Source organism: Chinchilla lanigera, unplaced genomic scaffold (assembly GCF_000276665.1).
Source record: "Chinchilla lanigera isolate Chin_1 unplaced genomic scaffold, ChiLan1.0 scaffold00001, whole genome shotgun sequence".
Lineage (NCBI taxonomy): Eukaryota > Metazoa > Chordata > Mammalia > Rodentia > Chinchillidae > Chinchilla > Chinchilla lanigera.
In genome coordinates, this window is record NW_004955402.1 from 41907639 (window position 1) to 41928522 (window position 20884).

The 20884-nt window shown below is 41.5% G+C and overlaps 1 protein-coding gene across 1 annotated transcript in view; it reads right to left on the bottom strand.

Annotated features, from left to right (window-relative positions):
- Window positions 1–20884, bottom strand: part of Fech (ferrochelatase) — a 35232-nt gene that overhangs the window by 4771 nt on the left and 9577 nt on the right. The window contains exons 3-9 of the mRNA XM_005372975.2: window positions 20113–20232; window positions 18338–18486; window positions 11838–11972; window positions 8962–9068; window positions 5476–5574; window positions 3183–3290; window positions 2375–2539 (exon numbers count right to left, since the gene is read on the bottom strand). Of these exons, the coding sequence (XP_005373032.1) occupies window positions 2375–2539; window positions 3183–3290; window positions 5476–5574; window positions 8962–9068; window positions 11838–11972; window positions 18338–18486; window positions 20113–20232 (883 nt within the window). The remainder of the gene's footprint in view (window positions 1–2374; window positions 2540–3182; window positions 3291–5475; window positions 5575–8961; window positions 9069–11837; window positions 11973–18337; window positions 18487–20112; window positions 20233–20884) is intronic.

The window sequence follows — 20884 nt, forward strand, 5'->3', positions numbered from 1 at the left end:
TTTTTTTTTTGGTTTTTCTCCGGTACCAGGAACCGAACTCACGACCTTGCGCTTGCCAGAGCAGGCGCTTTTGCCGCTGAGCTAAATCCCCAGCCCCCTGAACTACCATTTTTGTTAAACATAGAGAAGCCTGTTCTTTCAAAAACACACACATTTAAAAGAAAAAGGGACTTAGTTTTATCAAAATATTAACAGATGTGCTGAGGGGAAAGATTACAAATGTGTTTCACTTACTATGCTATGAGGTACAAAAAAAAATCTTTTAAAAATTTTATTACAGTAAAAGACACATTGCCATTAATCCCTCTCAGAATATTCCCGGTCACTTCAAACACACTTATCCTGTCGTTCTTGCACTTTCAGAAGCAGTTCTACAAGTCCTCTTTCATGCATCTTTAGCTACTCTGTCGTGGCCGCCTCAATGTCCTGAATTGATTCAAAATGTTTACCTTTCACAGTTGCTGTAACTTTGGGGAAGAGCCAGAAGCTGCACAGTGCCAGATCTGTTGAGTACTGCGGATGAGGACTCACCATCGTGTTTCTATTGGACAGCTACTGCCACAAACATTTTGAATCAATTTAGGACATTGAAGCAGCCATGAAAGACACTCATGAGAGAGGAGTTCCCAACCGCCTCAGAAAATGGCAAGAACAACAGGAGAAGCACATCTGAAGTGATGGGGAGTATTTTGTGGGAGATTAATGGCAATGTGTCTTTGAACGCAATAAATGTGTCTTTATTTTTAGTTTAAAGGTTGCTGTACTTTGTGATCAGATCTCATATACTGCTCTGTACCATCTGACATCCTAACTATTTTTATTATCAAAAAAGCAATAAAGTCATTTCTACTTTGGGAAAAAAAATTTAAACTTTTGGAGTTAATTATTTTAAACATACTATATTCTCTTAAGATAATGAAATAAATTACAGTTAGATGGTTCTCTTTATCCTCTAGAGGGACTAATTTATTAGTCACTAATAATCTCTTTGATTATTAAATAATCTCAGTTTAGGAATATGGATGAATGTGAATTATCATTCGATGCAGATAAAGACTCATTTTCCAAACCTATATGACTTGGCATGAGACCGAGTATGAGTACAAGAATCAGTATGAGTACAGTATGAGATAAATTTTCACTGTCTCTATTTTTAGGGCAGGGTCTCACTGTGCAGTTCAGCTGCACCTTGAACTCACGCTGTAGCCCAGGCTGGCCTCAAACTTGTGGTAATCCTCCTTCCTCAGCCTCCCAAGTGCTGAGATTACAGGTGTGCATGCACCACCATGCCTAGTTGTTTTACCTTTTAGCAAGTTCACAATTAGCCAAGGATACAATGGCATACAGAGATTTCACAAAAGAAAACCTGTGGACAGTGCTACAACCTCATCTTCACCAATCACAATCTGCTCACAAACTATTTTTCATAACTCCCGATGAGCAAACTTGGGCACTCCTGAACGTCACCCATTTGACTGATGACCACTATGGACGTGCACAGAACAGGGGGCTGGGGACTGCTCAAGATCAGGCCCCACCCACTTTCCACCTTGTCCTACACGCATCACACACCCTGGGCAGGGCGTGAGTTCTGCCAGGCCAGGCCTCCATCTGTCAGTCACACAGGATGACCAGGAGTTCCAGCCGAAGAGAAAGAGAGAAAGGCTGCTTTTCCTGTGCTTCCACACTTCCCACAGAAACAGAGCTATAAACTAGATGCAAGTTTCAGGTGGGGCTTGGAAGTCACAAGATAGGTAGGCAATAGCTTTTCCTCTACACTGAATGACAATTCACATCCATCTTATGTTTCAAAACGCCAAGGGTGGTATTTGTTACTTCAATAATCAGATTGATCACAACATGGTAGCAAAAAGCTAATTAACTGAGTGCATAAAAGAGGTCAAGGAAATTACAACACGCACAGCTTCCATGAAATGACAATGTCTCCTATGACTCAAAACCCAACGGGGACTGTAACAGCCCAAGCAAGGACACGACTGTATTAGGTGAAGAAGAAATATAGGACGAAAAATCTTTCTGTTGGAAGTGGTGAGGTGTACAATTCTTTTTTCCTTAAAGAACAGTAGCTGTTACTACTTTTGTGCAGTACAGTAACTAACTCAGCAAGGTGATGCTGGCTACCTGGTTAAGTAAGGGGACAGGTGTCCTCTCCTTCCACTGACACTGAATTAACTCACATTAGCTCAATGTGTTCAGATCACTACTTGATGCAGTATTATTCAAAATGGTGAGGACACAGCACATGCAAACACACACAGTAAATAATAATCTGGAATGACACCGATAGTTGAAGGGAACATTTCCTGTTAAAACAAGTCACAGTGAGATTAATAAGCCAGATGAGAGCACCTACCTCCTTGGCTAACACCTGAGAGTACTCAATATCCAGCTCGTACAGTGTTTCAATGTGATCACTGGTAAAGGCTATTGGCACCAAAAGGATGTTCTTCCTTCCCCTCTCGCAAAGTCCTTTGATAGCCTCATCTGTTTGAGGACCCAACCAGGGCACCGGACCAACCTATCAAAGAGAAGAATGAGTTTGTAAATGGGCCATTCTGCCCATGAGTCTACAGCACCCACTGTCTCCTACCCAGGCACACCCACTCACCCATTAGGGGTAAGAATCACTCTTACACCTGTTTGAATGGGTTTTGTATCATTGCATTGAAGTCTGACTCATTCTAGAGGTCAACCTAGTATAAGTAAATAGTAGTTTCTAAATCTAAAAATAAAACATTAAACCAGGAGAATTCTACTAATCACTTGTTCTTTTCTATCTTACTTGTTTGCAGAATTCTTTCGGTGAGCAATCAAGTGACTAGGGATTGAACCTAGGGCCTCCACAGTGAACTACATCCCTAGCCCTTTATTTTATATTTTGAGACAGGGTCTCACTACAGCACTAAACTGCCCAGGCTACACTTGAACTGGTGATCCTTCTTTTTTTTTGTTTTTGTTTTTGTTTTTGTTTTTTCTCTGGTACCGGGAACCAAAGTCACGACCTTGCGCTTGCCAGGCAGGCGCTTTTGCTGCTGAGCTAAATCCCCAGCCCCGTGATCCTTCTGTTTCACCTTCCCAGAGCACTGGGATCACAGGCACATACCACCCCTAACATGGATTTTTTCAGAGTTGAGTGTCACCAATGTGGGAAAGCCACCTACCTTGGACTGCCAGACCAGTCGGTAGGGGTTGGAGTAACTGAGCTTCTCCATGACTTTGTGGACAGTGGCGCCTACCTCCTGAGGATAGGGGTCCCCTCTGTTGACCACCTGCAGCAGAGACAAAAGAGTGTTCAGTTGCCAACATTACAAAGGGCTCCAAGAGCCTCTGATTATATTGTGACATGGGGTTAGCCATTGACCAAAGCCATCACTTTCTGTCTCCTGAACCACCTATGAATGATCTGAGCAATGACAGAGCTCTCTTGGTTGCACTTCTTCAATGGCCAAAGAAAACACCATGCTCCACCATCTCTGAGGTCCCCAAGAAGATACAAGATTCCACGCTCCATGTTATTAGCACAAGATTGACAATGTCTAATGATAGAGGATGGCTTTTTCTATCTCCCAACCTAAAAAAGGGAAACAATACCAAAAAATCTGAGTGGAAGAGTCAATATAGGATGGAAATACCCGCCTTGGTAGTACCACGGGTGGTGGATTTTAAGCAGGCATTGGAAGAGTTTAATATGGGCAGTGTGCTAAAGCGCAGAGATAAGATGGAGTTTATGGTAGACAACAGCGGAACTCAGGAGGAACAGGAAGGTGTGTGTGGCTGATTGCAGACTCTTCAAGAATAGGACCCACACCTTCTGCTTCTTTTTTCTCATCTGCTCTTCTCATAACAATGGACAGTAGTCAAGTGCTTTGCACACAGTGAATGTTTGATACATGTTCTTCATAGAACATGTTAATTAGGCCTAACTGGCTTCCTAACAGGTCTGTTAATGCCTTTGAAAATGTTCAATACAGTACATGTTTTTTAAACTATTTTAAAATTTCATCATGTCCTGACTCCCTAACCCCCTTAGCCTATTTTATTCTTCCATGACGTCTCTTATTTCCTGAGCTACCACACCATCTTCTTATGTGCTACGTGTCTTATCTTTTCCTGCTCTTCTCCAGTGACGAACACTTTTATCTGTTTTCTTCATTCCCATAACCTGTGACAGAACAGTGCCAGGAATACAATGTAAAATGTTCTTCTGACTGCATTCAGGTCTCGCCACACACAGGACGGACACGCGAAAAGATCTGCATGATGCCAGAAAAGAGAGTATGATCCTGTAAAAATGAAGTAGGCAGGCTTCCAGGAGGGAGAAATTCCTTTCCAGAGCCATCTACCGATGAAGTGGTGATTGCCCAGTTGAGGTACAGGAAAAGAGAAACTGCACAGGTCTTGACGCTGGTGGCCACCAGGTGGCAGTACGGCGCAGGGAGAAGGGTGCGCCATTGACTGTGGACTTTAAATCTTAATCACACCTAAAACAGTGTAATTCTTCACGTCTCTGACTTGGAAAGCAATGTTTTTTAGGATACAATGATAATTCTTTTTTTTTTTTTTTTTTTTTAGACAGGGTATCGCTATGCAGTTCAGGCTGACTTTGAGCTCACTGTGTAGCCCAGGCTGATCTTGAACTCCCAACGATCTTCCTGCCTCAGCCTCCCAAGTGCTAGGATTACAGGTGTGCGCCACCATGCCCGGCCTTCACAATGATAGTTCTGAGCTGAAGAAACTGGTCACTTTTTCTAAGACTCTATGTATGTATTATACAGCATACTAGTTTGATCTTTGGGGTGGGGATGCTAGAAATTGAACCCATTCCTCACATGTGCCATGTAAGTACTTTACCACTGAGCTATATTCTCAACCTATAGTTTGACCATCTTCTTTCCAAAAATGCAGCAGCCATGGCACTGTTTCTGTATGTTAATGAATGACCTGGTGCAATAGGACTAAGTAAGATGAAACTAGATCACAACCTGATCACTAGATAGTCATTGGCCAAATGGTGATCCCCAGTCTTAGTAAGTTAGAAACTACCATTGCTTCCTAGAATTCATACAGCTCCTGTCAAGTCGAGAGTGCCGCTGTGAAGCAACGCTGGCTAAACAATTCCATACACACAAATCTCAGGCCGAGCTCCTCCGCAAGGCTGAGCACACAGTCTCCTTAACTGTCCCACTTACTGGAAATTCTTCTATTTGAATGTACTATATCTTCCAGTATCATTTTAAAGAGCATTAGGAAGAGATCTGTTTATAATATTTTAATTTGGGTTAGGAGAGGTTTCAAGAAGTGACTTTAATTAAGTCAGCACCAAGTTAAATCTGCGGTTTTGTAATTCATTCTCACACTGGGCTTTGGACATAATGGAGCTGGGACCATTTTACACATTTATGAAACAACACAACCCCCTACCATTAGGTCACCCAACAAAATATTCTTACTTACAGACATTGGCAGAGAGTGAGCAGAAAATAGAATGACCACCTCGCTTTTCTTCTCAAGTGGAAAATGGTCCAGCTCTTTGAGAATGTGGTCTGCAAAACACTGCAGGAAGCCCAGGAAAGGAGGAGAGGGGTAAGTGGGAAGAAAGACATGGAAGAAAAGAAAGTATTTCAAAAATGAGAGCTATACCAAAAATCTGGGCACAACCCTTGAAAACCAGAACACTCTTTAAAAAATTACAAACAGTACAGTCTCTTTGCTTTGGTTCATCGTCAAAATGGATCATAACGGTTTCAGGGGCCAAGGGAATTTGATGGGAAACTTCTAAAGCTTGCTAATGGCTCACTGCAAATGAATGCTGTGGATCTGCTTCCCCTCGGGAAGAGCAGGGCACACTTCCAGATGGAAAGGAAACACAGATGGGAAGAAGTTGTTTTAAGACCTCTCATTTGCTCTGTTAGCAGGAAAACAGCTTACAGGGTCTTTCTAAATCTTCCTTCGTTTGGCTTTCAGTCACATTAAAATACATTAGCCAGAAATAGGAGAGAAATAAGAAAATACTCTTCTATTTTTATGACATCTTCCTGAGTCCAGGATCCTCACACAGGCAGTCTTCCTCACAACCTACCGAATGACAGGCGCCAGGCTGTGCAATCCCTGTGAAATGCACAGAGGGGAGAAGATATGCTGGCCCTGGGGGTGGGTACCCTATCTGTGAACCCAGGTGCAACACAGGTCCCAGCTCCACCACACCTCTGTCCGCCAGGCCAGTTCCCTCCCTGTCTCCTCGCCCCTTCCCATCCACCCATAGGTGCTGATAGGCCAGCTCTGAAGAGCTTGCTTTCATCTCCCACTCTAATCATTCTTTGTCATTTCACTTACAGAGAAAGTGCTACCAATGACAGTAACGGGCCAACTGACAAAACTGGAATATGAAAGGAAGTTAGGTAAAACCTGAGTATCAATGTTAAATTTACTGATGTTGAATGTTGTACTTATTTTAAGACAAGAGCTGTGATCTTAAGAAATACATCCTCATTCAGGTGGACAGAATGGCAAGATACACAAAACTGAGTCTCAAATATTCAGAAAAAACAATATATGTGCGTGTATGTGTTTATCTATGCAGACAGACACACATATACACATTCAACACACAGATGACAAAGCAAGTAGATAAATGTTAATAATGTGAGTACAGGTGAAGAATGGATGAGAGGTCCTTATATTATTCTGAAGCTCATAACTTCCTGCATGTCTGAAACTATTTCTAAATAAAAAGATTTTCAAGAAATTACGCCTGCCTGGCATGCACGAGGTCCCAAGTTTAATTCCTGGTACCAAAAAAAAAGAATTAAATTATAAAGGCGATTTAGCAGAACCATATAAATTTGCACTTGCTGGTATCTTGATATATCAATGGCCAGTCGATGTTACTATAGAATGCATAAATTAGCATCTAATAAATATTGACATATTAATCATTGTGGAACTCTCAAAAATTTAGGAAACAAATGTGCCAAGGCACCAAATAGTGCCTAGAATTAAGCTCCATGTTCAGAATTCACAATTTATCTGAGTAAATGTGATAGTATTGATATAAACAAAAATATATTTTCTGGTGGTCTTTGCAGTATTTAGAAACTAAGAGTTCTCAGAAAGGATTATTTTTAGACAATAGGAGGCCACTGCATAGTTAATGTAGAAGTTTGAGATAAATTTACTCCAATCATTCGAGCACCTAGATAACCAGGAATATTAGAGACAACAGCAATAAAATGACTATTTTCAAGTAACATGGATTATCTTACCCAGAGTTTAGGGTTTTTTGTTTTGTTTTCCTTTTTTCAGCTTGCAAAATTGCAAGTAAGAGCACAACTGGTTTGTGCTCTGGTTTGCCACAGTTCCTAAGCCATCTTCAAACCCGAGGTGCCCTGGGCGAGCAGAAGTGCTACTTAAACCACCTAAAACCCGTCTGCGGGATTCTCCGCGCGGCCCCCTCCGCGGAATGAAAGAGGCACCGCGGCTCTCAGAGCCTTCAATCACTCCAGCCAGGGGGGGCGGATAAATGCCTCTAAAATTCCCTTTCATTTTATGAACAGAGACTTCCTCAGTTAAGAGACCTTTCCATCTTTCTGCTTCCCCCGTTTTCAAAGGGCTGAATTTTAATGCAAATCTAATTACTCCCTCGATCAGGGCAGGCAGATGCTGTGCAGATCCCCACTCCCGCACCACATGTCGGAGCTGACCTGCAACTCCCTCCTTCCCCACCCAGCCTCCGGGAGCCGCAGTCAGGGCATGCAGGCCTCTGGGGCAGAGCTGCTGGACCCCAGGGTGGGGACGCAGATCCCACAGGGACACTCAGCCCTAAGGGAGCTCCTTTTCATCTCCAACTTGAACTGGAGTTCAACACCCACCCCCACCCAGCTTAACCCTTCGCATGCCGGCCGGACACTATTCCAGGAAGAGCAGGCCTGATTTTTAATGATGTCTAGCACCACCTAGTGTTATAGATTTGAAGTGCCACCAAGCTTTTTTGAAACGATGGGTTATTCTGTTGGAGGCCAGAGATAGTCAAAGAACAAAAAATAAACTGGATGAAATCTAAATCATTTCCTATTTATCCCACCTGAAATAACAAAATCAGAAACTTATATGATGCAAAAAAAACTATCTGCATGATTTGGGCAACATTTTACCCTCTCATGTTTGAAAGGCAGAAAAGAATAAAATAACACCAATTCAAAGATATTGGCTTTAGAACTGTACTTTTAATTGATTCTCCTAACATTGACACCTATTAATATTATAAGTTGTACAGAAGAAATCGGAAACATCTTTTAATCTATAAAACTTTTCTCCATTGAAATGTTTAATTTCATGTCTCAGAACATGTTTACATATTACCTTTAAGTTATAATAAAATCTTTTGACATTTTAAAGGGTTTAGAAAATAAAAGGTGGGTCGGGTGTGGTGGCATGTGCCTGTAATTCCAGCACCTGGGAGGCTGAGACAGGAGGAGCATTGCAAGTTCAAGACCAGCCTGGGCTACAAAGTGAGCTCAAGGCCAGCCTGAACTGCATACTGAGACCCTGTCTCAAAAAAGACAAAATAAATAAATGAATAAATAGAAAGGGTTTCATTTACTTGTCAGTCATTAAATGTATGACTGTAACTTAGCTGAAATACCATGTACAATAATCCTTAATTTTCTTCTGGTCCCTGGGAAACAAAATTCAAAATCTAATTTCATTATGATTGGGCACCAACAATGGTAATCTGGGGGAAAAAAACGAATGTAACTATTTCAATCCTTAAATTTCCTCTTTTTATAAAATGTAAAAAAATGTAACATTTTTTAAAAAATCTCCAGCACATACTTTAAGTGAGAGAACCATAGGGCCCGGAAGGACACCACAAACTACACAGAGACAAGAACTGACTGATCCCGCTGCTGCGTGACGGGCGGCTGGCCGGCGCCGGCTCACCTGGATGAGGAGGGGGTGTGTGGGCCACCTGTCAATAGTGCTCCACTTCATCGTAGGCTTCTTTCCCATCTCATTATAGTATCTATAGATGGCATTTAGGCTGCTGCCTGAAACATACAGGGGGCCAATTAATTGATACATTTTGATTATGGTCAAAATAAAACACAGACTTGTAAAGGCAGTAATTATAAGTTCAAAGTGGGTAACTGCTTCTATACAGAATCCCAGTCTAATTACAATCTTTTCAATACTTTAAAATGCATATGGATTTAACAACCCTGCAGATGAAGATCACTAAAAAGCAATCAATTCCAACAGACTTGCCATGATTACGGCGGCCATTTCTAGTGAGAAACGTGAAGTCGTAGATTTACGAAACGTAAGCAGTTGTATTTGCAGGGCTCACGCCTTACAACTGAAATCATATTAAAATTTTTTCCTATTATGAAGGTAATCAGCACCAGTACAGAAAATGTAGAGGGTGAAGAAGGAAGGAAAAAAGAAATCAGCCACTCTCCTAGTGTGCTAACATAGACATTGTTTTATTCTAACACGGTCATTTTCAGTTCTCTTTCTAGCTGCTTTGTTTTACAAAGTCCTGACGTTAGCATATAAGCAACACTGTGCATACTGGCTCTTGGTATTTGGGCCAATATTCCGAGGTATTCTCCATTTTATAATAAAAGCTTTAAAACCAACCTTTTAAAAGGCATCATGATAAGGCAAGCAGCCTACTGAAGTTTTCACAAGCACTCTCTATTTTATCTGTTTCTACGAAATTACCATTATTCCCTAGAATAAGTTAAATGGACACAAAATCCTTACAGTCAGCTAACAAAATGTGTATTTCTAAGAAAGAGAGGGACATCATGAGTACTGCAAGCCAGACGGTGCCACCACAAAGCAGCTTTTTCCTGGCCCGGGGGAGATGGCACTGGGGGCCAAAGCTAACCTGATGAACCAACCCTAACTACGTCGTCTTCCTCAGTCTCAACACAAGGCAAGTTCCAACACTGCGTGCCTGCTATTGCCAGCCCACGGAGTTCTCAGACCACAAGAACTACTAGTCAGTTAGGATTCTAATGTAAAAGCTGAGTCACAACTGAGCCCATTTTAACCCAAACGTATGCTTAGGTTAAGACTCAATTTGCAAAAAAAAAAAAGAATGGAATCAATTTTGATGAGCAGAATAAAGTGAGTCAAGAGAATTCAACCTGTTCAAGGATCAAAAACAACCTCTCTAGAAATCAAAGTAGTCATCACCACATTCACATTGCAGATGGACTTCTACAGGTGAAAGTCATTTTCAGATACAAAGAAAGACTTCTTCTGGAAGCTACATTACCTCTTTCAGGTCATTTGGAAACATCCAGTACGCGAACCAGAAGAGTAATTAAGAAGGGGAGAATATGACTGAGAAAAGTGCTTATGATGGATACATGGTATCTATCTGATATCATGGCATCTCTGTGGTTCTACAACAGTTTGTGTCTGAAAGACACAATAGATAAATGATGCTCTAGTGGCCTAAAGGAATAAATGTTTCCCAAGGGCTTTTGTACCTCAGAAGTAAAGATATATCTGTCATTTCACACAGGATGCCCTAAAGCAGTCATGACAAACCTGTTAGAAACCAAGTGCCCAAACTGCAACCTCAAACCCTCTTATTTATCACAAAGTGCCAACACTGCAATTAAACCTGAATATCCGATGCTCGGCTGCTGGGGTGATGCCGGGGCAACTTGGCTCACGTGCCAACAGACGGGGCTCTGCGTACCCTCAGCACCTCGTGTGCCACAGGTTCACAGCACTGCACTGGAGAAAAACTGAGCATGCCTGAAGTTCTAAACACACTGTAAGAGCCAGATGTGAAATTAAATCCATAACCAATCCTCTGTCAGATAAATAATCTTCTTAACTGAGGTATATTTTTTAAAGTAAGACAAAAGTATAGCTTGAAAACGCTACAATCTGGCTTATCCTCCAGGGCTGTTACCAGATATTTTGAAGTTATAGAAGTATATTTCCAAAAGAAGTCATGATTCAAACTCCTGAGGGTTATGTGAGAACTCAAGCATTTTAGCAAGTGTTCTGGACAAATCTTTAAGGCATACAACACACTCCTAATGCTTCTCCCAGAAGCCTTTCGTCTTTCCTTGCAGTTACAGAAATAATAAGCACGAATATCTAAAAACAATTTGGGAGTAAGGGTGTGCTGACATCAATCCTTGAAAGTGAATGCAAACAAATATATCTGCAGGTAAAGTTTAAGTGCTTCCAAAGTTAACAAGACCGACATTGCCAAGCAAAGATTATTCTCTGGCTTCAGCTAAATATATGGGGAACAGCAAGCCGTAACATTTTCTCAAATCTCAAAGAACGCTGAGAAAAGCTTGCAAAGAGAACCCCAAACTAGTTTTTAGTTTAAGCAGCAAACAACTAAATGAAACACACACACACAAAAAAAAAAAACCACAAGTATTTGCCATGCTACAAGAGCATCACTGCTTTCAAAATGGAAAGTGCTATCACTTTTGCTACATTAATATCAGGATAACCATAAAAATAAAGTTTGATACAAACTAGCCAGTGGCTTAACATTCACTACTGATGTATTATCCAGCAGCACCAAAGCACTGAACACCTGCACCACCACCTTCCACAGCCATTTGCAATTCTTAGCTGTCTGGGAACAATTCAAGGAGGAGAAGAACCGCGAGATTTCAAGTGGACTGACAGGAATGTTTAAAGGGGATAGGCAAGATTCAGCACACAAACCACAAATGATGACTTAATCCTTCCTTTACCACTCGGACTACCTAGTTAACTTTGCCAGGGCCGTACCCACCTTCCCACTGTCACAGACATGCCCATACCTGTGGTTGAGCAGCTGTACTGTGGATACTGCGTGAAGGCGATAGCCCTCTGTAGTCCATCTCTCTCCATCTCCTCAATTGCTTCTTCTGTTAAAGGATGGACGTACCGGAATCCAATATAGTATTTGTGAGGAGCTATTAGCAAGCACAAGTGGAAAAGAGAAAGTATTAATCTTTATATAGATTCTTCAGAGTCACCAAACATAATGGAATGCCCCGAAGAGAGAACAGTTAACCTCATTTCCTATGATGCTGACAATGTGGGCAGGTTTAGAAGATTCCTTGGATTTTAACCATTCTCCAGCTGGTCCGTGGACTTTTAGTTACTATTTCCTGGGATCATCACCCCCATTCACACATCTTTATTTAGCACAATGGCTTTTGTTTTGGTTTGTACCAGGAATCAAACTCTGGACCTTGCACTTGCCAGGCAGGCACTGTGCCACTGAGCTACATCCCTGGCCCAGCACAATGGTTTTGACAACCCAATATTCTGTTCTTAATTCTCTGTTCTTGGCTGGAATAAAAGAGACTCAAGAGAAGAGAGGGGAAAACTAGCACTAACTCTTGAAGTATACCTCTTCTTGCACACTACTCTTTTAAGCTCCATTTTTTAAGATAAGGAAACAGAAATGCTGAAGTTTAACTGACCTGCCCAAAGCGTCACCTGGCAGAAGATCCAGCTGCAACTGCAACCTAGGTCCCCAACCCAAGGCCCAACATCCTTCTACACGCCCATCTGTTCCCATCATCCAGTTCTCTTATTAGACTCCAGCTCACCTAATTTATTAAACAAATGCAAAATCTCTCTGGGACTCAAAGTACACACAACATACATAAAACAATGCTCAATTTGGAGGCAGCAAGTGGAATGCAAAGTGATTGTTCTTGGCCCAAAATGGCCCAAGTTTACCTCGTAGCTTTGTGCTTCATTTCCTTTCTTGGTTTACTAACTCCCCTTTCTATCATTTTTATCTTTAGGCATTTCAAAGATATCCACATCACATAACTGCTCAGGCATACATAAAATCATAAAACTGAAAATGTCCTAAAGTCACCTGGTCTTGTTCCCTTGCCTTGTATGAGATCAAACCAAACTTATACTCAGATGATACTGAGAATATTCTACACAAACGTCAAGTAATCATACAACCAAGATGATGTTATTATTCAAAACATCTGTAGGGGCTGCGATGAAGAATGCAACCCAAAACTGCCACAAGAAACATGTAGGTTAACGTGAAAGAAAAGACAGTTTATCATATATACATATATATATAATTTTCATATATGATATATACATACATATATGGATATATATGTTATGGTTTGTGTCTAGATGTCCCCCCAAAGCCTCATGCAGTTATGGGGGTGGGTTTCTAGTTTCATGGTCCAATGCTGGGAATATGGGTGTGAGCGCTACACCTACCCTGGGACCAGTAGCTTGCATTCAATATACAAAAGGGAAAGAGGCTTGCTCTCTCTCTTCTCGCTTTTGCTCTTGTTGCTTTTACTGTCTTCCACCACCATGAACTGTTGCTCCTCTTCCATGCCATCCTGCCTTGGAGCCAGGTGATTATGGACTGAAACTTCCACAAACTGTGAGCTAGATAAACCTTTCCTTTCTCCATTTTGGGCGTCAGGTATTTTGTCCCAGCAACAAGAGAAAAGTAACCAAGACAGTATACATGGAGAATATCCCGCATAATTTGATCCATGAACTATGAAATGATGGAACGCCTTACTAAGGACAGAAGCAAACTATCAGTAGGTGAAAGAAACATGACGTGTATGGAAAGCATGATGTGCTTCAGTATTCACACACCACAGTCTGCAAAAAGAAGGAACATAAGAGGCCCTTCCAGGCCCTTCAAATTTTATGCTCTCTTGCATAAAATAGGTGAACAGGAGTTAAACCACATGGGTGGATAGGACCCTATCAGCAAACTCCAAAAGACTGGCTGTTCAATGACTATGTGTTTCTTGTGAAAACTGCTCACTCTCACAGTATCATGAAGGCCATTTTTAAGCAACTCTTAGTAATCCAAGCTAAGGTTTAACAAGCTGGTGGAAACTGCTTTCTAATCTACTTGGAGACAATACAATTATCAAATGACTGAGTGAGATCCCCTGATGCTGCAGGTCAACCAGTTTTTCACAATGTCTTTGCACCTGTCCAGTATTTGAAAATTGCAGTCTAACAACCTAGGGCCCGGAAGTTCCTCAAATAGCACAGACTTAGAGTAGAAAGACTGCTCTAGCAGATAAAGCCAAAGTGGGTGACCACATTTTGAAGTAAGCAAGAGTAAAACGTCCTGGGAAGAACAGATAATGCCTTCTAAAGGCCTGCAAACACATATTTTAGAAAAAGTGGCAACGTGCTCCTGGCTAGGCCCATGCTGAGAAATCAACAAATGGTATTCACAAAGAATCTTGCGGGTCATGCTACATATGGCAGGTCAGCCTGGAGGAGAAGGTGCCTCTCTAACTTCTGGCCAGTGATGCCTGAACAGATGATTCACTGGCCTCGCCCAGTCTCTCCTCCAAGCAGCTGCCTAGTGGAGTTTTTCAACAGAAGATGAAAAGACAGAAAAATGGGATTTTTAAATGGCAAAACTTCACTCATTTAGCATGTAGTTTCAATGTGTGACATGATTCTCTGAAAGTAAGCTTTAAAATATGGAGCGTGATGCTTTTTAATTTGCATCAGATCATGAACTCTATCGTAATGATAAGTACTAAAAACTCACACTTAGTGAATTTTTACCATGTACCGAGCACCATGCTAAATACCTTTTGGAATTATTTATTTTCACAAGGATCCTAGGAGTGCATTCTATTATTCTCCCTTTTGGGGATGAGGCTTAGTGAACTAAGTAAATTACTTGAAATCGTGCAACCAGGAGGGGAAGCCAGCATCAGCCAAACCAAATCCTCAGCTCCTACCCATTATGTACCCTAGCTTCATTAAAAGCAGTCACAGTCCAAAGAATTAAACCATAATTTTTTAAACATATTTTATTTTGTTTGTTTGTTTGTTTTTGTCATTTTGGAGACAGGGTCTCGCTATGCAGTTCAGGCTGGCCTTGATTAAATATATTATAGAGTTAGACTTTTCAATCAAAGGATTACATTTGTCACCTAGCTCCTTTTCTCTTCGTTACAATACTGTAATGCATTGTAACTATATAAAAGCATGCCCAAGCTAGATTCCTGCTATAACTCATTGCATCAATTAGCTGATCAATTCTACACAAAGCCAATGCAAGTCTCAAAATTTCCATATTAACTGCCAAGCAACAACCATGTCCCTAAAACAACAGCACAAGACATTTTTATCTATTTTCAATTGCCACATTTTCTTCTTGAGGTTTCCTAGAGAAAAAACCAAACAGACATAGTACAAATGTAAACTTTGTAATCATGTAGGAAAGAAAAGGACAGTAAGAATGTCTTGTCCAGTTTCTATTGCTATAACTGAATACCAGAGACTGGGTAATTATAAAGAATAGGGGTTCGTGTGGCTCACAGTCCTAGAGACTAGGAAGTCAAACAGCACAGCATCAGGTAAGAGCTCACTGCTGTCTTGACATGGAGGGGGCATCACATCATGAGACAGACCATGTGCGATAGCTTGGATCCCTGTTCTTCATATAAAGCCCCTGAAGCCATCATCAGGGTCTCACCATCATGACCTTGGCTAAGTCTATTTACCCCCCAAAAGTCCAACTTCAAATACCATTAACATGAATTTGAGGATTAAATTTCTAATATGTGAACTTTTGGGAACCACATGCAGACCATGGAAGAGGAGGAATTGAGAAAGAAATGGAGAGACGAAAACGTGAAGAGGGTGAGATGGGCAGGGGACTGACTCTGGTCCCTCTCAAAAGCCTTGGGGAAGGGAATGTAGGGGAATAGGGCACTGGGGCTTCAACACTCAGCTTCATGCCCACTCAGTAAAGTGTGAGGAGCAGGGCAAGAAGCAACTTCCTGGGCAGTCCGGAGAGCCCCTGAGGGAGCTGTAGAGCCCTACAGAGTGATCTTCTCAGAAGTTCCCACACTTTGAGACTATTTCATTTTTTACACACTTGAATTCTGTGTACTCATCAGCCCACATGCTTTTCATGTACCATCTCCCCAATAAGTCCCAAAAGATTTTTTTCCCTTTTAGCAGACTGCCTGAAGGAGTGAAGTCCCAGTGAACTGGAAACTTCTAGTAAGTAGAAACCATGGTTTTCAACTCTAAATGGCAGGGGGGCTGCTGCAGAATGAACGAGTAGATGGTTTTGGGCCATACCAATACTACCACCAGGTCTCCAAAGCAGGTCGCTGAAAGGATAAGAAGTGGTCACCCCACCATGCAAGAGAAAGCCAAAATTTAACTGGCATGCCTCCAAGGGGCACAAGTATGGGCCACAGAACATGAGGATTTGCTAAAGGGTCCCCAGTACCAAAACCCACTCTGGATTAGTACCCTGCATAAGCTTCCAGGTCCCACAGAAAGTACAAATAGCCCCGACTGTTCACGTTAATGAGATCTGCCAGGCACGTTGCTCCATATGGTGAGGCGAGGCTAACTCACTACTCTGTCTCTCAGCACTACGCCTGACAGGTGGCCGGTGCTGATGCAGATCTGCTGCTTGGTGGGATGGATGAAGGATGAATGGACGTGGGAGCTTGCATATGGAAGAATGGGTGAGTATGTGGCAAATGAATAGTGTGAGCAAAGGAAGAAGACAATTTGCTGCCACATGGAGTGACTTAGTGACCAGACAGGCAAGCAACCAAGCGGACTCATGCACCACGAACACCTCAAACTGATCCCCAACGTTACAGCCAAAAGTAACAGGCCATTTAAAATACGTATGTAGAGGATAGAACGCTCAATACTGACTGCTTAAAAATCACTTTCACAATTTTGACTACATAAGGATGAAGTAGATGTTACTGTTTTTTGATACCTACCAAAGCAGAGGACATTTCATCCCAGAATCCTCACACTTGTAATTTCCTGTCTTTGTACTACATGACCATACATTAAAAGGAGCAGATGTTCAACAGTCAGGGGTACAGTGGGTTAATCCCACGTCATTTGGTGGGATTCTGTCCAACTTGTGAGGCTGCGGCCACAGCTGACCTGACTGGTCTGGATAATCCAACAGCCTCAGCATAGGGAACAAAGAGGTAGGAGGAGGTGGAAGGAGGTCCCTCTGTTTTCCTTTCGCAAGTCTGATGTCTCTGTTAAAGCTCTTCATGGTAACATGTAAACAGGAAAAAAATGGTACTTTCTGCCTCTTCTTTCCAGTAAATAAAGTTCAAGTCTAATTCATAGTAAATCTTTTATCACAATAAGCTATTAATAACAGGGTTTGTTCCCTACCAAGGAAGGATAAGTACAAGGCAGCTAAGTTTCCCTCTGCCAACATTTAAAAAGATGCACTGTGGCATGTGTGGCTGAACTGTACAAGAAATCCCCCTGAGCCATAGGGGAAGGCAGGATACAAATCTAATATTCAAAAGCGCAATTGAACAATTTTCCAAGTGAGATGATTTGCTCAGCAACCTAAGTCCCTCTGTGCACCGGGAAATGCTCGGTTCTGAGAGTAATTCTAGTGGATGCTAAATGATGGTGTCTCACAGAAGAGAAATGTTCCTTCTGGTCCTGCCTAATAAGGGCTGTTTGATGGCTTCCACAGTATCACATACCTGCCCTGGATCCTAAGGCCCTAAAACAGCAGTGAATGTATTTCATGTCTCCTAACATGCGTATTTTTCAATTTTAACATTTCTCTATTCATCCACATCTAAAGTAGAGTCTTAAAATCAACCAGCAATATTTTATGACTTAATATTATGGAAAAACAGTGTGTCCTACAATCAAGTGTGTCTTGAGTACAATTAAAAACAGCACTTGCAGTTCATTTGTGCATTTGGTCTTTCATGCTGCACATGAACAGGGCTGCTACCATGTGCACAATCCACGTTCTGTGCCACATCCAATGCGTCACTCCAACACCTGCTGAGGTGGGATTGCTGAGAGCTGAACGCAATCACCGAAAGTTTCTTAGTGTCTCTGGTCTCAGTGATAACTAGCTAATTCAGCTTTAAACGTTGATCTAACTAGCTATCCAACCAGAAAGAAAAGACCCTAGCTCCAGTCTTAATCCACTTCCCAAAGATTTCTTTCCAAGTGCAATGAGATATGCACCTTCTATTCATATTACATCACTTCTGCCTTAAAATGTAGCTCAGCTTACTGCCTTGAACTAGTGTTCCAAATTTCAGCTGTTTTACTTGTAACACAGGAAATAATGGCACAGGCTCCATAATAACAGGACAGCACCTCAAGAACTCAGGTAAGTGACCGTATACTATACAGAAACTTACAAATGAAGGGTTGGTACAAACAACAGCATCCGGCACCCAATTCTGTTTTGAATTTCATAACTACCCTGAAAGAACAAACCTAGCACTATGTTAATGAAGACATATCATACCTGTGTCAGGGGACAACTCATCCAGCAGCTTCACCATGCCTTCTCCTTGGGTGGAAGTCCACTTCTTGATGGGTGATCCACCTCCAATCCTGCGATACTGCTCTTGAATTTTGGGCGTTCGGCGTTTGGCAATGAATGATGCCAGCTTACTAAATCATTTAATATGTACGTAAATGGATCTTATTCCACCTTAACAACTGAGAAATATTTTCTACTCAATAAAAGACATAAGCAAAAATGTAAGAAAAACCTAACAAGACAAACCTTTAAAAACCGAAGCTTGAAGGTATCGAGACAAGCCAATTTGTTAGCTGGGTGTGGTGGCACATGCCTGTAATCCCAGTACTCGGGAGGCTGAGGCAGGAGGATCACTGTGAGTTCAAAACCAGCCTGGGCTACAAAGTGAGCTCAAGGCCAACCTGAACTGCATAGTGAGACCCCATCTCAAAAAGAAAAAAAAACAAAACAAAACCAGCCAATTCAATGGGCATAGAGAGCTAAGGTGAGATACTCTCTAAGGAATATCTGCCCATATACTCTATAAATTGCTCTAGCATCATCCCCTGAAGAATCAGGACACTCAACACCCATGAAGAGAACCCTGGATGCATGCTGGATACTATCTTATGTTTTGAACCTGAACCTAACAAGAATTTGGACATAAGACACAGGACGCAGACTGAGGCAAGAAGAGCATGACTTTAAGGCCAGCCTGGGCTATATACAGAGACTCCGTCTCAAAAACGCAAAGGACGAGAGAGAAGGAAAAGTGACGTAGAAAGTACCCTGCTCATAAAATTACAAAATGTATGTTAATCTTATACTTGTATATGTGAACAATGATGTATGCAAAAAATTGTTGACTGCAGCACTGTGAACTTAACTATTGTGAACATACAGGTTAAATAATGGTAAAACTATACAACTCTGAACAGTTGTGAAAAAATGAGCCAGAGCTATATAATCTAGTATGAAAGAAGATACAGTGTTAAGTTTATAAGATAGCAAAATGTCAGGTAATGTACACAAATACATTCACAGTTGTGTAACAAAGTGTGGGAGGGACACATGTATACATACATGCTTGGATGTGCACAGACTATCTGTGCACGTAACACTGTTTACTTCCAGGGGGGTAACTGGGAAGTAACAGTTCAAGGTAAAAAGAATACTTGCTTTTTACCGCACTTTTATACTATCTGCATTTTTATCATATGTATGTATTAAATGCAAAACCTTTTTGAAATAAAGGGGGGAAGTGGTGAGGGAAGAATGAAAAGAAAAAATAGCAACAACCCATATAAAAGTACAAATGAATAATAATCACTGCTTCCCTGAGTGTTAACCAACCATTAAGTGCCAAGTATAAATACATCTTTAAAAATTTTTAAAGGCACTTCAGTTGTGTTGAGACAAGTGCAACTGCCAGGGCTCTGGGGAGGAAGAGCTCAAGGAAAATGTTCACTAACCAGCTCTGCTCTATAATTCTATGTTGTATCTTTCTAAGTGTCAAAGGAAAATAATGCTGCTACTGAAACCACTACCACACGTACATTAAAACTATTTCATTTTCTGAGGGACTGGGGATTTAGGTCAGTGGGACAGTGCCTGCCTGGCAAGCATGAGTATATGAGTTCAATTCCCGGTACCGGAAGAAAAACAAAAACAAACAACAAAACAACAATTCATTTTTTGAAACTATAGTTCAGCCACATGTAAGGCCACAGGCACTGCATATATTATTTTTAAAAGTGCAGGTGTTTAGATGTTCTTACTTTTGAATAGGAAGTGTCATGAGATCTCGATCCAAGAAGAGCCTCAGAAGGAAGTCATGAACATCTCCGACAGTTTCAGGGCCTCCCATGTTTAGCATCAGTATTCCAGTTTTTGGTTTCCTGTATGAAAATCAAATGCCAACAGCTCATCTGTCACACGTTTACTTTCCTTAGGACAGACGCTTAGTTCGGTGAACAAGCTCTCATCTAACGTGGATGCTAAAGTAAAACCCAGACACTTTTTTGCTGTTATCCCACAGCTGTGATTTGGGAACAGGAAAGCCCGCCACTTCTCCATTATCTCATTCACACTCTGACCCTGTCTCTTAGCTCCATCCACAACGCTGGTCTTCACGGGGCTCATACTGTTTCCCCATTAACCTGCCAGCCCTGAACAGATGAAATTCTTCAGAGACGGGGAGTCAAGGTAGAAATCTAAAATTGTTCTGAGGTTGAAGAACCCATACATGTTAGTGCCTAAGAAATACGTAAACTTTGAGGTTCACTGGATAAAGTGTCAGCACAATCCAGTACACAGGAAGTTTTATTGTACAGAGAAAGAGTCCTCTGTAATTTTAAATCTCTAAAGTATAGCAGGAGCCCATCTCTCACTCTTTGCATCTGCTTCCTTCTCTTTAATGATTAATTATTCCTAACTTACATTTTTTTCTTGCTACTCTGCTTCCCTTTCCAGTCTTGCCTTTACTCCTTCCTTAGTATCTCCTGCTATGATAAATTACATCTCTCATTCTCCATTCACCTCTCCATCTTT